Source organism: Electrona antarctica (assembly GCF_951216825.1).
Source record: "Electrona antarctica genome assembly, chromosome: 19".
Lineage (NCBI taxonomy): Eukaryota > Metazoa > Chordata > Actinopteri > Myctophiformes > Myctophidae > Electrona > Electrona antarctica.
Window position 1 is genome coordinate 32,742,646 of NC_136800.1, and position 16,898 is coordinate 32,759,543.

Consider the following 16,898-nt stretch of genomic DNA (forward strand, 5'->3'; position numbering starts at 1 on the left):
ACACAGCAGGGGTCTGTGGAAGTGTGCATGTGTGAACTGACTCGCCTCAGCGAGTTTATAATAAATGGATCCTGTGATGTCTGGACGGAGCTTGTTCTCTTCTCTCGATTTGAGGCGTGGGTGCAGGAAATGAAGACAGTAAAAGTTGAATCATGTCGTTCAGGTGGGCAGCAACCGTTGAACTGACTGCCCTGCTGACTATGGGCTTTTATAGTCTTTTTATTGGATGCTATGATGGGCTGCACTCCTTTTTGCAGCCACCGGGAGGGAATGTATCCTCTCTATGTCACTTACCTCTTATAACATCACAACCCTGCAGAACCCAAGACATTTAGAACATTAGTTTGATGGGACGTTGCTGTGTGTGTGTGTGTGTGTGTGTGTGTGTGTGTGTGTGTGTGTGTGTGTGTGTGTGTGTGTGTGTGTGTGTGTGTGTGTGTGTGTGTGTGTGTGTGTGTGTGTGTGTGTGTGTGTGTGTGTGTGTGTGTGTGTGTGTTTTCCACTATCGGAAGACGCTGTTACTTGTACCCCTGAAGGGTGTGTGGGTATTTGTCCGGGATTTGCTGATTGCACTCTGTACAGCACCTTGTAAATATTTGTGTCCTTGTATTGTATCTCTTATGTGGACATAAATAAATGATTAAAATGTGTGTCTGTCTGTCTGTAGGTGTTCCAGTCAGTAGCAGAGTGTCAGCTAAGATCCAGCAGCTAGTCAACACACTAAAGAGGCCCAAACGACCTCCACTCAGGGAGTTCTTTGTGGATGACTTTGAGGAACTCCTGGAGGGTGAGAAGAAACATACAATGTTCACTGACATGTTATCAATTGTTGACCTGCCATCCTATAGTTTGTAGAGTTTCAATGTACATACTGTATTATCTATGTGTATATAGTATTATAATGTTCAGACTGAACTGAAGACTTCTCGGTTTACCCATGATCCTATATTACAGGCACTACACTGTCTCTATGCATTTGATGTTTTACCTTGTTTACTGTACAGTAAGTTGCTCTGGATTACGAGCATCTATCTACATTGCAAATTGTAAGATTCAGTATTCACTGACGTTTTCTCCTCCTCTCCTCTCCTCTCCTCTCCTCTCCTCTCCTCTCCTCTCCTCTCCTCTCCTCTCCTCTCCTCTCCATCCAGTCCAACAGCCAGATCCCAATCAGCCCAAGGCGGAGGGAGCCCAGATGGTGGCCACTCGCGGCGACCCGTTAGGCGTGGTGACCAACTGGCCTCCCTCCCTGGAGGCAGCGCTGCAGAGGTGGGGGACCATCTCGCCCAAAGCGCCCTGTCTCACCACCATGGACACCAACGGGAAGCCACTCTACGTCCTCACATACGGTAAGGACAGCAATTCATAGACTTATCTTATGTAATCCTGGGTGCAAGTGCTACACTTCCTCTTCCAACATGGGGAGTGCAACGGACTGACCTCATGCTTCTTTCTATGCATGAAGAGTCCAAGCCGCTTCTTTTCACCTGACCGGGGGGAGTTTCCCCAGCTAAACGTAGCGCATGGAAGAAACCCGTTATTCCAACCAGTTCCTTTCTCCTCCATCAGGTGCCTCGGCTGGCCAGGGGGAGGCCGTTTTAGAGACCGCAGGATTACTTTTTTTGTGAGGGTACCTACCCTAGGGCCTAGGGGACATGGGGAAAACATGCACACTCCACATAGAAAGGCCCCTTTGCAAGACTGGAGAGAATTACAGGCCTACACATTCCTTTTTCACCCAGTCTGTTCATTCTGGGGGATCCTGACACATTGAGGGATGTTGCTCCTCCTTTAGCTAAATGGATACAAACTGCCATTATGTCAGGTTGTTATGTCAGGCTGTTGGTCAAGGACTGGAAGGCTCCATCTGCACCTGCACCGTCCCTCTGGGATGCACAGATGGGACTATTGGCCGCTTTCGAGCGACTGTCATACAGGCTGCTTAATAGGACGGACGACTATGACTTAAAATGGGGCTTTTACCATATGCACGTATCAGGACTCTGATTAGTTTCTGGCTCTGAGTGAGCTCTGAATGGGCTACAACTTTGGAAAAATATACTTGAAGGAATATGTCTGGAAATGGGGCTGGGGTGGACTGCGGGATATTTCTGTGCAACTCTGTTTTATTGTTTTGTTTTGTTTTGTTATGTGTTTGTTTTGTTTTGTTTTGTTGAAAAGTACAAATCATAAAAAAAAGAAAGGCCCTTTTGCCAACCCCACCCAGGGTATGGGCACTGGATGACACTGGATGCAGGACAGAACACGCCCCCAGAGCCCACAGCATCCCCAGCGGGAATCAAACCCTAGCTGTGAGGCGACAGTGTTACCAGCGTGCCGTGCACCCCCGACAGGGGCTTTCTGCTGATGCTGTGGCATCATTGTATCTCGACCCAAAATGAATGTTTCCGACTTCAGGTCTTGAGTGTAGTGTAATGTACTGTAGATTTTGGTTAATGGTTACACATGTGCGCAGTGGTTCTCAAACCTCCATGTCAAGCACACCCCATACAAGTTTTGTGTTTTTCCACCTTCTTCTTTTAAAAAAAAATAGCAGATCTACTCTGCTATCCTCAAATAGCCGATGCATTGCAGGGCTCCCTCTGTAAGATACATCTAGCATCTCAGTGGAATAATACTGCGGTCACACAGTGACCTACAGTGCATGCACAGGTATAAGAGTAGTCTAGCAGTGTGTTTGTAGCACAGCTGTTTATTCAGACTAGGAATCCTGTTTGAACAGCAGCTCTGATTGAAGCCACGCTCTGTCTCACTCCCAGAGCTGATTAACTCCAGCGACAAAACAATGGCTACCACCTGCTGGCTCTGGTTCCAGCCTAATGGCAGACAGACCGGAGGAGGCTGTACGAACATCCGTTAGTAAGAATTCTCTCGGCGGAGCCACATTTGCATCATTGATCCAGTTGTGCAGAAGCTCGTAACGTTACTGTGTACAGACTAAAACGACGCAACTAATAATATACTGTTGTTCATATTGTTGCAGAATTTCTTAAACCCCTAGACCACCAACGTTAATATACAGTATAAATTAGGGTTTGAGGAATCGATTAAACACAAACTATAAGTATAAGTATTCCTGTGAGCATAGTCATTATTGTGTAAGGCAGAGCTGATTATGGATTACATTTAAAAGACACAAAATATGGCAAAGGCTAGAAAGAATAATTTCATTATTGTATTCATTATGTTATCCAAGAAAGAGATAGAGAGAGAGGGAGGGAGGAGAGAAAGAGAGAGACATGAAATGAACAAAGGAAAAGACAAAGCAATAAACTAAGACAGCATATCACGATAGTATAATAAATCAGGATGAGTCACAGTGTTCAGTATATATCCACTATATATATACTCTCATCTCCAGCTCTCTGATCAGAGCATCACTCCATCACACAAACGCAAATGAACGCCATAGCTCGTCATTCGAGAGCGTCGCACAAACGTTGTTTGAGAATAGCAGAATTGAGCTTGAAGATCGGCTATTTCCACTACGTTAAAATAGTTTTAAGAAGATCATTAAAGAAGGAATGGTCGCCCAGGCGGTGGCGTAACCGTCTGGGCACCCGACTGGTAATCCAGTCGCAGTGTGCCGCGGGTTCGACTCCCGAGCCCGACACGGCCTTTACTGCATGTCTTCCCCCATCTCTCTCCCGTTTCCTGTCAGCCTACTGTCTGTCCCTTAAAAAACCAATAAAAGGCGTAAGCCGCAAAAAAAATATCTAAAAAAAATATCTAAAAAAAAAAAAAAAAGAAGGAATGGTTGTGGACATACGTGGTCCCCCCCTCCCTGCAAGCATATCTTGAATCCCCAGCTACGTAGTTAGGGACTTTCTGCTGCTTGGCAGGGCGGAGGGCCTCACATCCACCTTATTATTCTATCCCCTAAACCGCAGTGGAGAAAAGGGCTTTGGTTCCAGCAGGGATTCTGTCTTCCTCGCTGTGCTACTTTAGAACGTGGTGGAAAGTACCCTAAGTACATTTACTTACAGTATAAGTACTGTACTTTGTAAGTACAAATTCGTGCTTTACTTGAGTACTTCCAATTTCCAATACTCCAGTACTATATATTGTACTTTTACTCCACTACGATTATTTTAAAACTTTAGTTACTTTGTAGATTTTGATTATTAGTACAAAACATACATTACCCACTTCAGCCCTATACAGTTTGGCCATTTGCAAATAGCGGATCTACAAGCTCACAAAGCGTTGCGATATCCGCTGTTTTTAAAAGATTTGAAATGGGACATTCTGCATAATGAGTTTTACTTTTGTCTTTACTTTTACTTTTGTAAGTATATTTTGATACCAATACTTTAGTACTTTTACTCAAGTAAATATTGAATTACGGACTTTTGTATTGTAAAATATTTGAGTACTTTTTCCACCACTGGCACCGAGCTGCGCGTGCTTCTGCCGTGCTGTAGTAGTGGGAACGGAATGACATCATCAGCACTGAGAGACGCAGACACGTGTGCATGTGACTACACACATGTGCACACAGACACGTGCACATGCTGTAATAATTATGTCTATGTACACATGCACACAATTTACAATTTAGGCATTAAGACTCTTATCCAGAGCGACTCACAATTAGAAAGGTAAACAAACACAAACACAGAGAGACTGTGTAGCCCACTGTAGTGCCTCAGTAAACTAGGAGTTAAACCAATAACCTCGCATCAGTCTCTAAACAATATTCTATCAAAAATAATAATCTGTTTAAACTCCTGTATAGGCTACCAGGTAAATAATGAAGCTGGCATCTGTCTGAATAACCACATAACCATGCAGAAATTGACCCTCTTTCTCCATGTTAGTGCCAAAATTGTACAGATGTACTGTGTGTGTGTGTGTGTGTGTGTGCGTGTGCGTGTGCGTGTGTGTGGTGTGTGTGTGTGTGTTTGCATGTGGATGCGCGCACTGATTTGTGATTTGTGATGAGAGCCGTAGCAGCTTATGATGGGGAGATAGAAGATAGAAGCTCAGCGGACTGTGAAATGTCTAGACAGCACAGGAGACTCCACCGTACACACAGGATAACTGGTGAAACTGTGTGTGTGTGTGTGTGTGTGTGTGGGTACATATAGAGTTTGTGTGCGGTGCAACTCTTGTGTGCAGTGCTTAAATCTTAACTTCAATCTTCAAACTCTCTTTCACCTTGTGCAGTCCCCCCCCCCCTCTCTCTCTCCCTCTCCCTCCCTACCTCTCTCTCCCTACCTCTCTCTCCCTCTCTCTCTTGTCTTTTATCGGGGCTGTCTTCTCTTTGATGCCTGCCTTCAAGGACAGGGTTGTTTAGCTTCCGTCTGTGCCAGCCTGCATTTCTCCGTCCTCATAGTCTCAGAGGTACGCAGTAGAACTGACGGAGCTGACATTCTCCCTGCGTTCCTAAACATCACCCCCCCCTGCTGCTACGTGCACTGCAGATAACCCCGGCTAATTGGCTGAAGCACTAAGTGTTTGTATTCCTAATGAGTCCCGGCTGTCTCTGAGAGACTTTTTTTTAATACAAGCTTTTATTCAACAAAGCACTATCACTTTATTGGACCTGAAGGGACGGGACGGGACGTGGGGCGCTGGAGGCGAGGTGTTGTCGGGTGACATATGCTTACTTTATGCACTGCAATATATTATGAGCTTAGTGTGTATACTGTAGCACTACTTGACAAAGTATCAAAGTGCTAGACAATACAATACAGACACAGAAACAGTGTAGGCTGCTGTAATATTTGGGACTGGAGTATAGGCTATTGTACCTTGGACTGCTGGTCAACTATCCTGAGCATAGGCCTACTGATGAACACACAGCGAGCTGCACAAAGATGTGCACCTTATAAGTTCCTCTGTGTCAGTTTGAAATGTTTTAGTTCCTACTGTACCTACCTGCTACTACATTGGGACGGAACACATTTTTGGTGCACCAGTGTTTACGCCCTGACGCACTCTTGGCAAAAACGGTCTCCGCTTTTTGGTTCCCCCAATTTCCTCTCTTCTCGGGTCGCTAAGTAATGGAATACGGACATTACCGCGATTGACTGCAAATAGATAAGTGCAAAATGATCAACTTCCTATTAGCCATTGGCTAGTCGTCTAACTCGTCATTGGCTTTTTTTCTTTCCGGGACGACGTGTGGCTTACTGAGGCAAAATATGTGCCAAAGAAGGAATACAAGGTACTGAACAATTAAAAGTATATTGTCCAAAGGCCACAGGCATCGATTTTTAGATGACATGAAATGTGTATGATTTGACACGTGGTCTGCTAGAACATCGCTAATGTAAAAGTCCTACCCATGACCCCCGGAAGCCCAACGACTGGGGAAATGTATAGTAATAGATAGATAGGTATGCCGTACAATGATACAAAAACTACTTTGCATAATATCGTCACCGTTGGGCACACTACAGCGTCACCTAAAAGCATCAAAGGGAGCAGATCCACAAACTTGTAACACGGCTCAAAGCAACTTGTTTTGAGTTTGTAGATCTGCTATTTTTGCTGCTTTTCAATCCTGAAAAGTTACTGTTTTGGAAATACTGTATGAGGTTTCCACCCGACAGAGATGCTTTAACCGCTTTTGACCTGGCGTACCAATGTCATTATGTGTAAAAAATATATATAATTACAAATGTATAATAGCAGATCTACAAGCTCAGGATGCAGTGCATTGTGAGCTCGTACATTGGGCATATTTTTTATTTTCCACATGACACTGTCCTTGTATGAATCGGGTATAAGTGGTTAATCTCATATCTGCTGGAATGAGTCGGACACAGTTGGAGTGGATCTTGCACGCGTTCTGAGCTCACAAATCCTGGCACCATGCACACAAACACAAGCAGCTCTGACTACAGTAGAGTGGAGCCAGTGTTGTTGGCCTTGCACCATCAGCAGGACAAGTTGCCCTTTTCAGTCACACAGGACTTGCTGGCTTACGTAGGAAGAAGAGAAGTGCGGCTTCCAAGTGAGTGAGCTGGTGCTGTGTTACAACACTGCCAACGTGCCCTTGATCAAGGCATTTAACTAGGACTGGGCGATAAGGTGTCATGGTGTCAAATGTCATCATGATATTATTTTAACCAAATACCTCGATATTGTAAGGATATCGTATTGTGACCAGTGTTCATTATAACTCCTATAAAATAGGGCTTAAGTGATTAAAAGCAGGAGAAGGCCAAATCACGATATCAGACAAATTATGTATAGTCTTAGTCTCATACCACAATGTGGATATAATAGACACTGTATTGCCCAGGCCTATATCAAAACCCAAGCCTTTCGGTGTGTGTACTGCACTTCTTTGGAGAGAAAAAAGAAAGACAATGTGTGGTGGTCTATTTGTGTCTGTGTGCACAAAGCTAAAGTACTGTGCTATAAAAGCACTTAAGGAAGTAATCATCTCGTTCCCTTTCACATATTCACCTCTCCTCTATTCAGTAGAGTGTTGCTGTTGTTTTCTAGACCTTTATACAGAATGCTATGTTAGACTTCAGGTGGGGGTCGTGATATCCAACATTTTTGCCCCCGGCACGAGCACTACTTTGACACCCTCACCGCCCTGCACCTCACCTCCGTGTCCAACCTCATCGTCTACAAAGCCGCTGTCCACAGAGCCGTGACTGTCCCTGTGCCGCAAGTGAAGCGAGTCGGAGAGAGAGCCACGGGGGCTGCATGTGACTCCTAGCGCTGCTAAGACCCAGTAGAATCCAAAACAAGCAAGGAAGAATGACAAGAACGGTTCTAGAGGAAAACCGTTTGTGTTATAGCTCAGATTTTATACCATATATGTACGGAACTATATATGTACATCTATGTATATGTATCTATTTATACATGCAACATGTATTTATAATACAACATGTTGAAGTGCTTAATATCTACAACTTACTCATCTGTATTTGCATCTTACATAATACTTTCTCTAATATTTTGCCTATACCACATCATCATGCAAACGTTATTATTACCCCTCCAAGCCCACACCGCACAATGTCCCACAGAAACAAATTATTTGTCTTTTTCTGTTTTATTAAAACATTCCCTCCCGTTACTATAGGCGGGATCGTGAGGCCAGTGCCAGGCAATTGTGCAAAACGCGATGTGTGTCGATGCGCGATGGATTAATTTTCTTAGTGCGATGAAAGTTTTACAAGGTCCCAAAGATCGTAGTTTGTCTCATTTTGAGGAGAAAAAGGACTAAGCGTGCGTGCAGCCGCGTGCACGTCGTCAGATCAGGATGTAGGTGTTTCTATTTCTACAGTTCTACTGCGTAACCCGCGCTCCCCGCTATTTAATCCATGTGTCGGTGCTGCGTAATATGCTAAACCCGCTACTTGTGTGTTTAATTCGCTGTTTTTTAATAATTAAAAAGCAAGAGCGAATTTGTCGCGGACCTGGTGACGAGGCCCTCGCGTTATGATGACGAAACCGGAAATCAAGCCATGCTCTGGGCTGCTAGGGCTTCTGGGAAAATGAGTTCAATGCAAGTGAACGGCTGGTTTGTTTGGACTACAACATGCTGTGCAGGCTGTGTTCGTTTCACATCGTAATGGCGGCATGTTTTCGTCCATCCAGATTTTCGTCGATCAAAGCTGCAAATACTTCGGCGTATGCTCCAAAGGTAATAGATCAATCCTGGCAGCCTAGATAGGATGGATAGATTAATCTAAGGCCCCGAAAGTGTTAATAACATCTCGTGGATGGCACAGCTGGGTACAGTAGCTATTCAAGAGATTTTCTCGTGCCAGCACAGATTGTGTTAAGAATGAACAGAAAGACGGGAAAGGCAGATAGAGGTGAGATGACAATACAAGCAGCAAAGACCCTCGGGTCAGATTCAAACTCAGGCTAGCTACAGGAAGGACTTTATAGATTAATTTATGTCTTACCAGCCGAGTCACTGGAGTCCCCACAGGCTCTATGCTTGGTCCGTCCATGTTTCCCCCTGTACACCAAATCTTGCTGAAAATAGCCAATAGATCTGCTATTTGATCTGCTATATTTTTTGCCGAACGTTTGCCCCCAAATAGGAGACGCTATGAGAGTGTAAAAAAATGTCTTGTAACACTGTTCAGTCGGCAGTGAGGATGATACGGCACAGAGCTTGGGTTTTGGGGTTTGGCAGAGTGGGCACATGGAGATGGAGCTCTAGCTGTGCCCAGCATGGCACCAGGCACGCCTTACTCATCCCACAGACGGCAGGGTGGCATGTTCATCAACTGTCACCACACGCTGACTTAACCCATTTTGACCTGGGAACGATTCTATAAATGTCTTCTACATGCTGACAGTTTTCTGAAAAAGCTATGTTTCTATGTCCGTCGTTCTTCGATTTTTCAAAAATAGCAGACCTACAAGCTCGTAGTGGCGTGCTATGAGCTTGTAGATCTGCTATTTTTCAATAGCTAAATTATAACATAATGTTTAAAACACCAAAAGGGGTTCCCGCCAAGAATGGGTTAAACACACAGGCTTTTTAATAACCTGACAGTAGAAATCTGTACAGTATAAACACATTCTACTGCTGTCGGCCACTGGGAGCTGCCCAGTACAACCACAATATTCCACTGTTTGCCACTGAGCAGTACCGTTGCACAGGCTGAGAGTATACAGTGCTTGGCTCAAGGGCACCGTACCTGATTTATATTTTCAGTAGCTGCGTGCACCAAAAATAGCCGACCCACAAGCTCATAACCTGCTGGTATTTTGGGTGCAACGCATGATGCACAATTTAGTGTAATTCTTACTGTACTGTTTTTTTTTTTAGGGAACAGGCGACTTATTCACTTTCCCTCCCAGAGACGAGACATTTTGTCATTAATTTACGAAAACCCCAAACCCCCCAAATAAAACAGGAGGACTCCCCTAGCGCTCATCTGTTCTGCCTCCAAATTCCCACAAGCCACTGTGCTCCTGAAAAAAAAAGACATACTTTCCCTCTCTCCAGCTCATTTTCCTTGAGGGTGACCGGGCTCTCCACATTCATTAATTCTGATCAAAATCAAGCAGCCCCATTTGGCATGCAGAACAATAAGGCGTTAACGCTCGATTGACGATGCTCCATATCTGCGTCTGTCAGCCTGGATTAAGGGGAAAACATAGCAGGAAAATGACATTCATTGTCAGGGTTTAATGTGGTTAATGAGGGGAGCGGGAACCCCCCACCACCCCCCACCCCGCTAAGCCCACAGGCACAGACAGTTAATACCGATCACAGATCACCGCTTTTATTCCGCTATTTGTTTACAACAAATGCACTCTTTCACTTCTTTGCATTGTTCTGTATACAGTACTTTATTAGGGTTTTTTATTCGTTATTGTTGGCTAGCTTTTTATTGCGTCTCTGTCGGGTGGAAACCTCACACTGTATGTCCAAAACCGTTTACTTTTCAGGATTTAAATTCCAAAACAGCAAAGGTAGCAGATCTACAAGCTCAAAGTGCATCGCTTCGCGCTGCATTTTGAGCTCGCAGATATGCTACATTGTGTGATGCTGACATGACAAAAAAACACAAAGTTAAAATATGAGGTTTCTGCCCGACGGCAAAGATAAACTACAAGTAAAACATTACATTTCAGAAAATTAACAATAAATTCTTTACCGTTTTCACAGCCTAAATGAGACCTGCAAATTGTACATTATGTGTTGTTCGGGGTCAGGTCACCACTCAAACGGAGGTTCAGGTTTTGCTTTTAGCCGTGCAAGTCCTGCAAATAATGAGAAATGTGAGCGAGGCCACCAGATGGAACACTACAATACTTTACTTCTGTAATTACACTCTTATGTATTCTATATGACTTTCCGTTGTGTTCTTTGATGTGCTGTGGTTTCTGTCTATTATCCTTTTTTGAACATCTTTTTTGCGGTGGGTATACGGTGTCTCTCTGCACGGCTCATGTTTCCACCTCAAATGCGTGAGGCGCACTTGATTTTGCTTGGTCTGTAATGGAAACCGTGTAATGGTCTACATACGGTCCTGCCCTCGGGGCTACGCCAAGCGAGACACATCAGTCACGCCTCACCTATTTCAGAGCTGGAAGGTACTTGAGTACGTATGTTGAGTGTGATGCCAGCGTGGTCATGTGGTTCTCATTAGGCCTCCTTTGTAGAAGTGTTGTTTGTCTTTGATCCGTGCATTATCAGCTGAAAGAATATGATAGTTATTTTTTGAAAGATTTTGAAACAATATACTTTATTCTTTGGCACATAACCTTTGAAAGTTATTGAAATTCACTCACATGTCGTTGCTGTCGGGCAGAAGCCTCTTATGTCCATAGTTTAAAACTTGTGTTTTTGAGTAAATTAAATGGAACCAAATGTACCCGTCAGGGTCCATTTGGTCCATTTGTACACTCTTGTTCCATTTGTACACTCTATAAGTTAAATCAAAGTTAAATTAACTTTGATTTTACAATATAAATTGGGTTCCCAGAGATAGAAATGCTGTTATAATGGGCGTCCGTAGCTTAATGCAACTGGGGGTCCTTGACATGAAAAGGTTTGAGAACCACTGTCCTATGACATGTACTGTATGTGTAACATGGCTGTTTCCCTCACAGGTAAACTGTGGTCCAGGAGTATGAAGGTGACCTACAACCTCCTCCATAAACTGGGAACCAAACAGGAGCCACTGGTCAAACCGGGAGATCGGGTGAGTGGAACGAGAGAGAGAGAGAGAGATGTGGGAAGGAGGGGAAAATTCCTGTGTGATTGATAAATGATAACATTGGATAAACTGACTCATAACTAACAGTATCTAACAGTAACACTAACTGTAGGTACGGTGTGTAGAAAACCAGCTCATTACAGGGTAATTCACCACTCTCAAGTGCTTTATAATGTGTGCCCACACACGCACGCACACATGCACGCACACACGCACGCACACATTCACAGCCCCAATGGTAGAGGCTGCCATCCAAGCTAGGGCACCAACCTGCTTGTCAGGGTGAGTTAGGCCCGGGGTTCTGTCAGTGTTTTGACCCGGGGGTGGAACCAGTTCCAAACTGGATGCTATACCTCCTGAACCACTGGCCACATGGAGCTACCTAGTAGTACCAGTCGGCCTACAGATCTTCTACTGTTGGCCACAGTGAAACTGAAAGACACTTAACCACTTGAGTAAAAGTAATTTTGGGGGTGAACTATCCTTTTAAACCCTATATGGTTGACCGGAGTCCCTCAGGATCCTATACTAGGGTATTTTCTGTTTTCTGTTATTGTATACAGTCAGGTGCCTTGCCCAAGAACACAGTGATCGCAGTTACTGAAGGAAATAAGGGTGTTTCTCATTTACTGCCCACACCCAGGGTGTCCCAGCCAGGGAAGGGATTCAAACCAGCCTGTTAATCTGTAACATAATGTGATGCCACCTAACCCCCACAACTTAGTTAAACCCAGTCACAGCTGGAGCGCCCGCTGGCCTAGCGGTCCAGGCGCATGCCACACATAGGCTCTGGCCTGGTGTTCATATCTCACCCCGTTTCTCCCTCCCTCTTCCCTGTCTATCTTCTCTTATAACTATCAATAAAGGCAGAAAAGCTAAAAATAACAGTCACAGCTGGACCTGTGTTAGTGTTCTCCTCCCAACCGGAAGCATGTGCCTTTTCATTACTGTTACTGTACTTTATTTCTCCTTGAAAATTAGAAACCAGTCGTTTTATTGACGCTATAATGAGACATGCAGGGAGAGGGTTATTGGATATTTTTAATTTTTTACAAGGGAAATCTGTCTTGCTTGCACGTTGGTTCCAGTAATGAGTTTTAGTGAGGGAGGTCTCTCCTGGGCTGCTGGGGAAGATCTGGGGATAAAACAGGCTTTAATTGCATTGAAAAGTGATACTGGGGGTGTTGGCTAGTAATGGAGAGATACATGAGTTTAGTTTATGTTGTGTTAAAACCTCCGCTGTCTAAAATGTAAGTCTGATGTTTGAATGTCGCTCTGGGACTGCTGTGTAATCCACATTTTGACTTTTGTGCTTGATTGAACTGTCGCTATAATGTGCAACTTTTGTTTCTGACTTTAAACCTGAGCACTTTTAAAACAGTCAACAAAAGCAGTTTTAGAATATTGTATTAGGGTTCTTTTTTTTTTTTGTGTTGTGATATCTGATGTTTTTTGTTTGGAAAAATGTTTATTTAACGTACTTTGTTGTGGTATATCAAGTTTTTTGTAAGAACCACAATGGAAATAAGTCCTGGACTTTGGTGTGTTTGATCCTTGATGGTTTTAACCTGTGCGCTTGTCATTTTGTAAGGTTAATACTTTCGAATCAAACCAAATCAAATTGCTGCTTTCTTGGCCAGGTTGTTCTTAAAGGTTCAATTGAAGAAAATAAAAGAAAAAACTAAAGACAGAATCGGACACATTGAAATATAATAGCGATAGAGAACACTTGAACACGGAGGTGAACCTGCATCCTTTCACCTCCAAACTTGAACTTCAACAGCCTACAAAACAAACAAAGCTGTCTTTTGTTTACCTCGCCGCTCTCTCTCTCTCTACTCTCGCTGCTCTGGTATCAGCTTCATGTAACCTGATCCACAGAACACAACCTGCCCTTGTCAACATTACCCCTGTTAGACCGTCATTATACTGACTGGCCTATTCACTGAGCAGCACTTTAGAGACTACGCACGCACGCACGCACGCACGCACGCGCACACACACACAAGCACACACAAGCACACACACAAGCACACACAAGCACACACACAAGCTTCATGTTTCTAACACACAGCTGGCTGGGCTGGGCCACTTGGTTTGTAGTAGGCTACAGGTTTAAAGGAGCTCATTTCAATTCACCACATAAACGGCATGAGTGCACAAGACAGACAAAGACACACACACACACACACACACACACACACACACACACACACACACACACACACAGCACTGGGCTATTAAGCAGCACTTAGAGCAGTGCAGTGTGTTATCATCACTCAGCTACATGCAGCTGGAGCCACATGTGGTCCTGCATGGAGACGCTGCCGCTGATAAAGAGTGTTCTGTGCCGCCATTGGCTGGCTTCCAGAGACGGTGCAATGCCATTGGCCGGCTTCCAGAGACATGGTATGCCATTGGCTGGCTACCAGAGACACATTGGACTTGATGGTTTGATGAGAAAATGGAGAAGAGATATACAGTCTGGATGATGTGTGGACAACGTGTGTCATCAGAGATTTATAACATGCATCAAAACCACTGCACTTACAGTATACCAAAATGACTAGTTATTTTATGCAGCGTTGCTGTTGCTGTGAAAATGTGATTCTGAAACCTGCGAGAGAGACAGAGAGGGAAGAGAGTGTTTGAGACCTTAGTAAAATACTGTACATAAAACATTATTTTTATTTTTAAATACTAGCAAATGCTTGCCGCCCCCTAATCAAAATAGTACATTTCCACTCAGGGATCATATTTGAACTCTTAACATGATTGTTTTTCATCTTCCCGTCCACAGGTGGCGCTAGTGTACCCCAACAACGACCCTGCATCATTCATGACAGCTTTCTATGGCTGCCTGCTGGCCGAAGTTGTTCCCGTGCCCATAGAAGTTCCACTCAGCAGGAAGGTAAGCTCTCATGCTGTTAAATATACAACTGATGTTCACTGGCAAGTAATAAGGAGTCTGACTTTAGTTTCATTTAAAGTCCAAACTGCACCAATGATACACCACACACCTCCTTGCAACATGCAACTGCTTGCATTATCCCCAATGGCAGTTGCAAGGAGTTGCATTGGTGTGGTTGACCTTAAAACTGTTGTGTTGCAAGGAGTTGCAGATGTATGCTACCCGGTTTCCCTTATGATGGTTCTCCCATTCATAATGGAGAGTTGTACACTCTGATAATGATTGGGTCCTTGACATTGAAGACGATGGGCCCCATTCACTAAGCTGTTTACACCAACATCTTTTATGTCGGTAAATTTTGCGTAGGGCCACTCTTTCTCAAGTCTGCAGACTTACATGGGACCAAAGCTTGCTGTATGTCATTAGAATTCCTTATACTAGACTACTAACGTGGGAAGTTTGGAAATGTCCTTTACACTCAAAATATGGGTGTAAACAGCTTTAGTGAATCGGGGCCCCCTGTGTTTGAGTATGAACACTACTGGTGGACAGGTTGGTATTGCCTGCATTTCAAAGTGCATTATCTCTCCTGGTGTCAAACACTCCACAAGAGGTTCATCTGTGGTGGGCTTAACCATACACCTGCCAGCTCTTAGCGGTCAGGGAAAGACGGATGGCGTTAATTCCAACTCTTAACGGCAACTTTCCCCGTGGAGCTCTGCCTTCTGAAATAGCAGCAGTGACCTTTTGAATGCCAATATACAGACCATGATGCGCCTGCCATTAAATCACACGTTCCATCAGCCTCCTTGCACCATTCCTCTGCTCTATAATAAGCACCTGTTTCAACCGTGTGTCCATTATGTCCAGCCATGAAGCCATAAATATGGACATCACCGGGGTGTTAAACGTCTAGGTGTGCTTGATTTAGCTTTGTTCGCCCACCAGGGGTGAACTTTGCATGATTCTAGCTGTGGGTTTTATAGGGATGAGAGCTCATGCCCACTTTTTTCTCCTCTGCACCAAACCCCTTCATAAAAAAATAGCCAATCTACAAATTGTGTGTGGTGTCACAACGTTGAGAGCTTGTACGTAGATCTTCTATTTTTTTGCTAATGTTCCCTCTAGAATATAGATGCTGGGGTTCAAGTGGTTACAGTTAGGAACAAACTGTGTTGCATGGGGAAGGTGTGTTTACTATTTTAGGCATTTAGCAGACGCTCTAAATCCAGAGCAACTTACAGAAGGCTAAGCAAGGTAAACACAAGGTAATACATCAAATGCATAGAGACAGTGTAGTGCCGCAGTAATCTAGGATCATGGGTAAACCAAGATGCAAGAACCTATCATCAGTCTACCGGTAAATTATGTCTAAATTATAATATAAAAAATCAGACCTGTGTGAAGTGAGGGGTGCTCTTATCATCATACATCATCATACATCATCTCATACTGGGTCCAAGTGTTGTATCTCTCGAGTATTGCGCAATTTCTGACCTCTCTACCAGCCTATACAACGTGTGTCCTCCGTGGCACAATCGTTATGCAATACTCAACCAATGGCACATCTCCCACCCAATCACGCCGGCCAATCACAATTTGCGTCATCACTTTTTCCGTCCTCACTTTTGTCTTCAATGTTTGTGTTTACACAAACCCAGAATGCTGGACATAGGAGGGACTAGCGCCCCTCAAAAACTAATAATGTATATACACACTATATATTACACACAAAAGGCGCCTTTCCACTGCATTGTAAGAAGGGCTCTGAGTTAATAAAGTGCACAGTTTGGTTCTATTTGTCTGGGCATGGTTTAAAGTAAACCATTCTATCATGGGTGGATAGAACATAGATTCAGGGCATAGTACATACATATCGCTGCTGTCTTATCTCCATATCATGTTTTATCATAAATGTACGCCCTACTTTTATCATTCTACAGCTAGCAGATCCACAAGCTCGAAAAGCGGTGCAACACGTTCTGAGCATGTTGATCTGCTACTTTAGATACTTTTGAATTTGAATCAAGGTATGGATACTATAATAAGTTATAACCATTAATAATGTACATACTCTGGGCTGTGGCTCAGCGGTCCAGGCACCTTGGCTGGTAATCCAGTCTGGCAGTGTGCCGCGGGTTCGACTCCTGATCCCGACGGCCTTTACTGCATGTCACCCCCCATCTCGCTCCCCATTTCCTGTCAGTCTACTGTCTGTCCCTCCATAAAAGATATAAAATAAAGGCGAAAGCCACAAAAAAAAACATTAAAAAAAAAAAAATGTACATACTAGATGTGAG

General features: G+C 43.9%; 1 protein-coding gene across 8 annotated transcripts in view; it reads left to right on the top strand.

The window, feature by feature from the left end:
• The window catches only part of LOC306912484 (disco-interacting protein 2 homolog C), a 311,207-nt gene that overhangs the window by 219,363 nt on the left and 74,946 nt on the right, over positions 1 to 16,898 (top strand). For all 8 annotated transcript variants that reach the window (XM_079488741.1, XM_079488745.1, XM_079488742.1 and 5 more), the window contains exons 7-10: positions 668 to 787; positions 1,152 to 1,349; positions 11,581 to 11,672; positions 14,488 to 14,598. In XM_079488741.1, the coding sequence (XP_079344867.1) occupies positions 668 to 787; positions 1,152 to 1,349; positions 11,581 to 11,672; positions 14,488 to 14,598 (521 nt within the window). The remainder of the gene's footprint in view (positions 1 to 667; positions 788 to 1,151; positions 1,350 to 11,580; positions 11,673 to 14,487; positions 14,599 to 16,898) is intronic.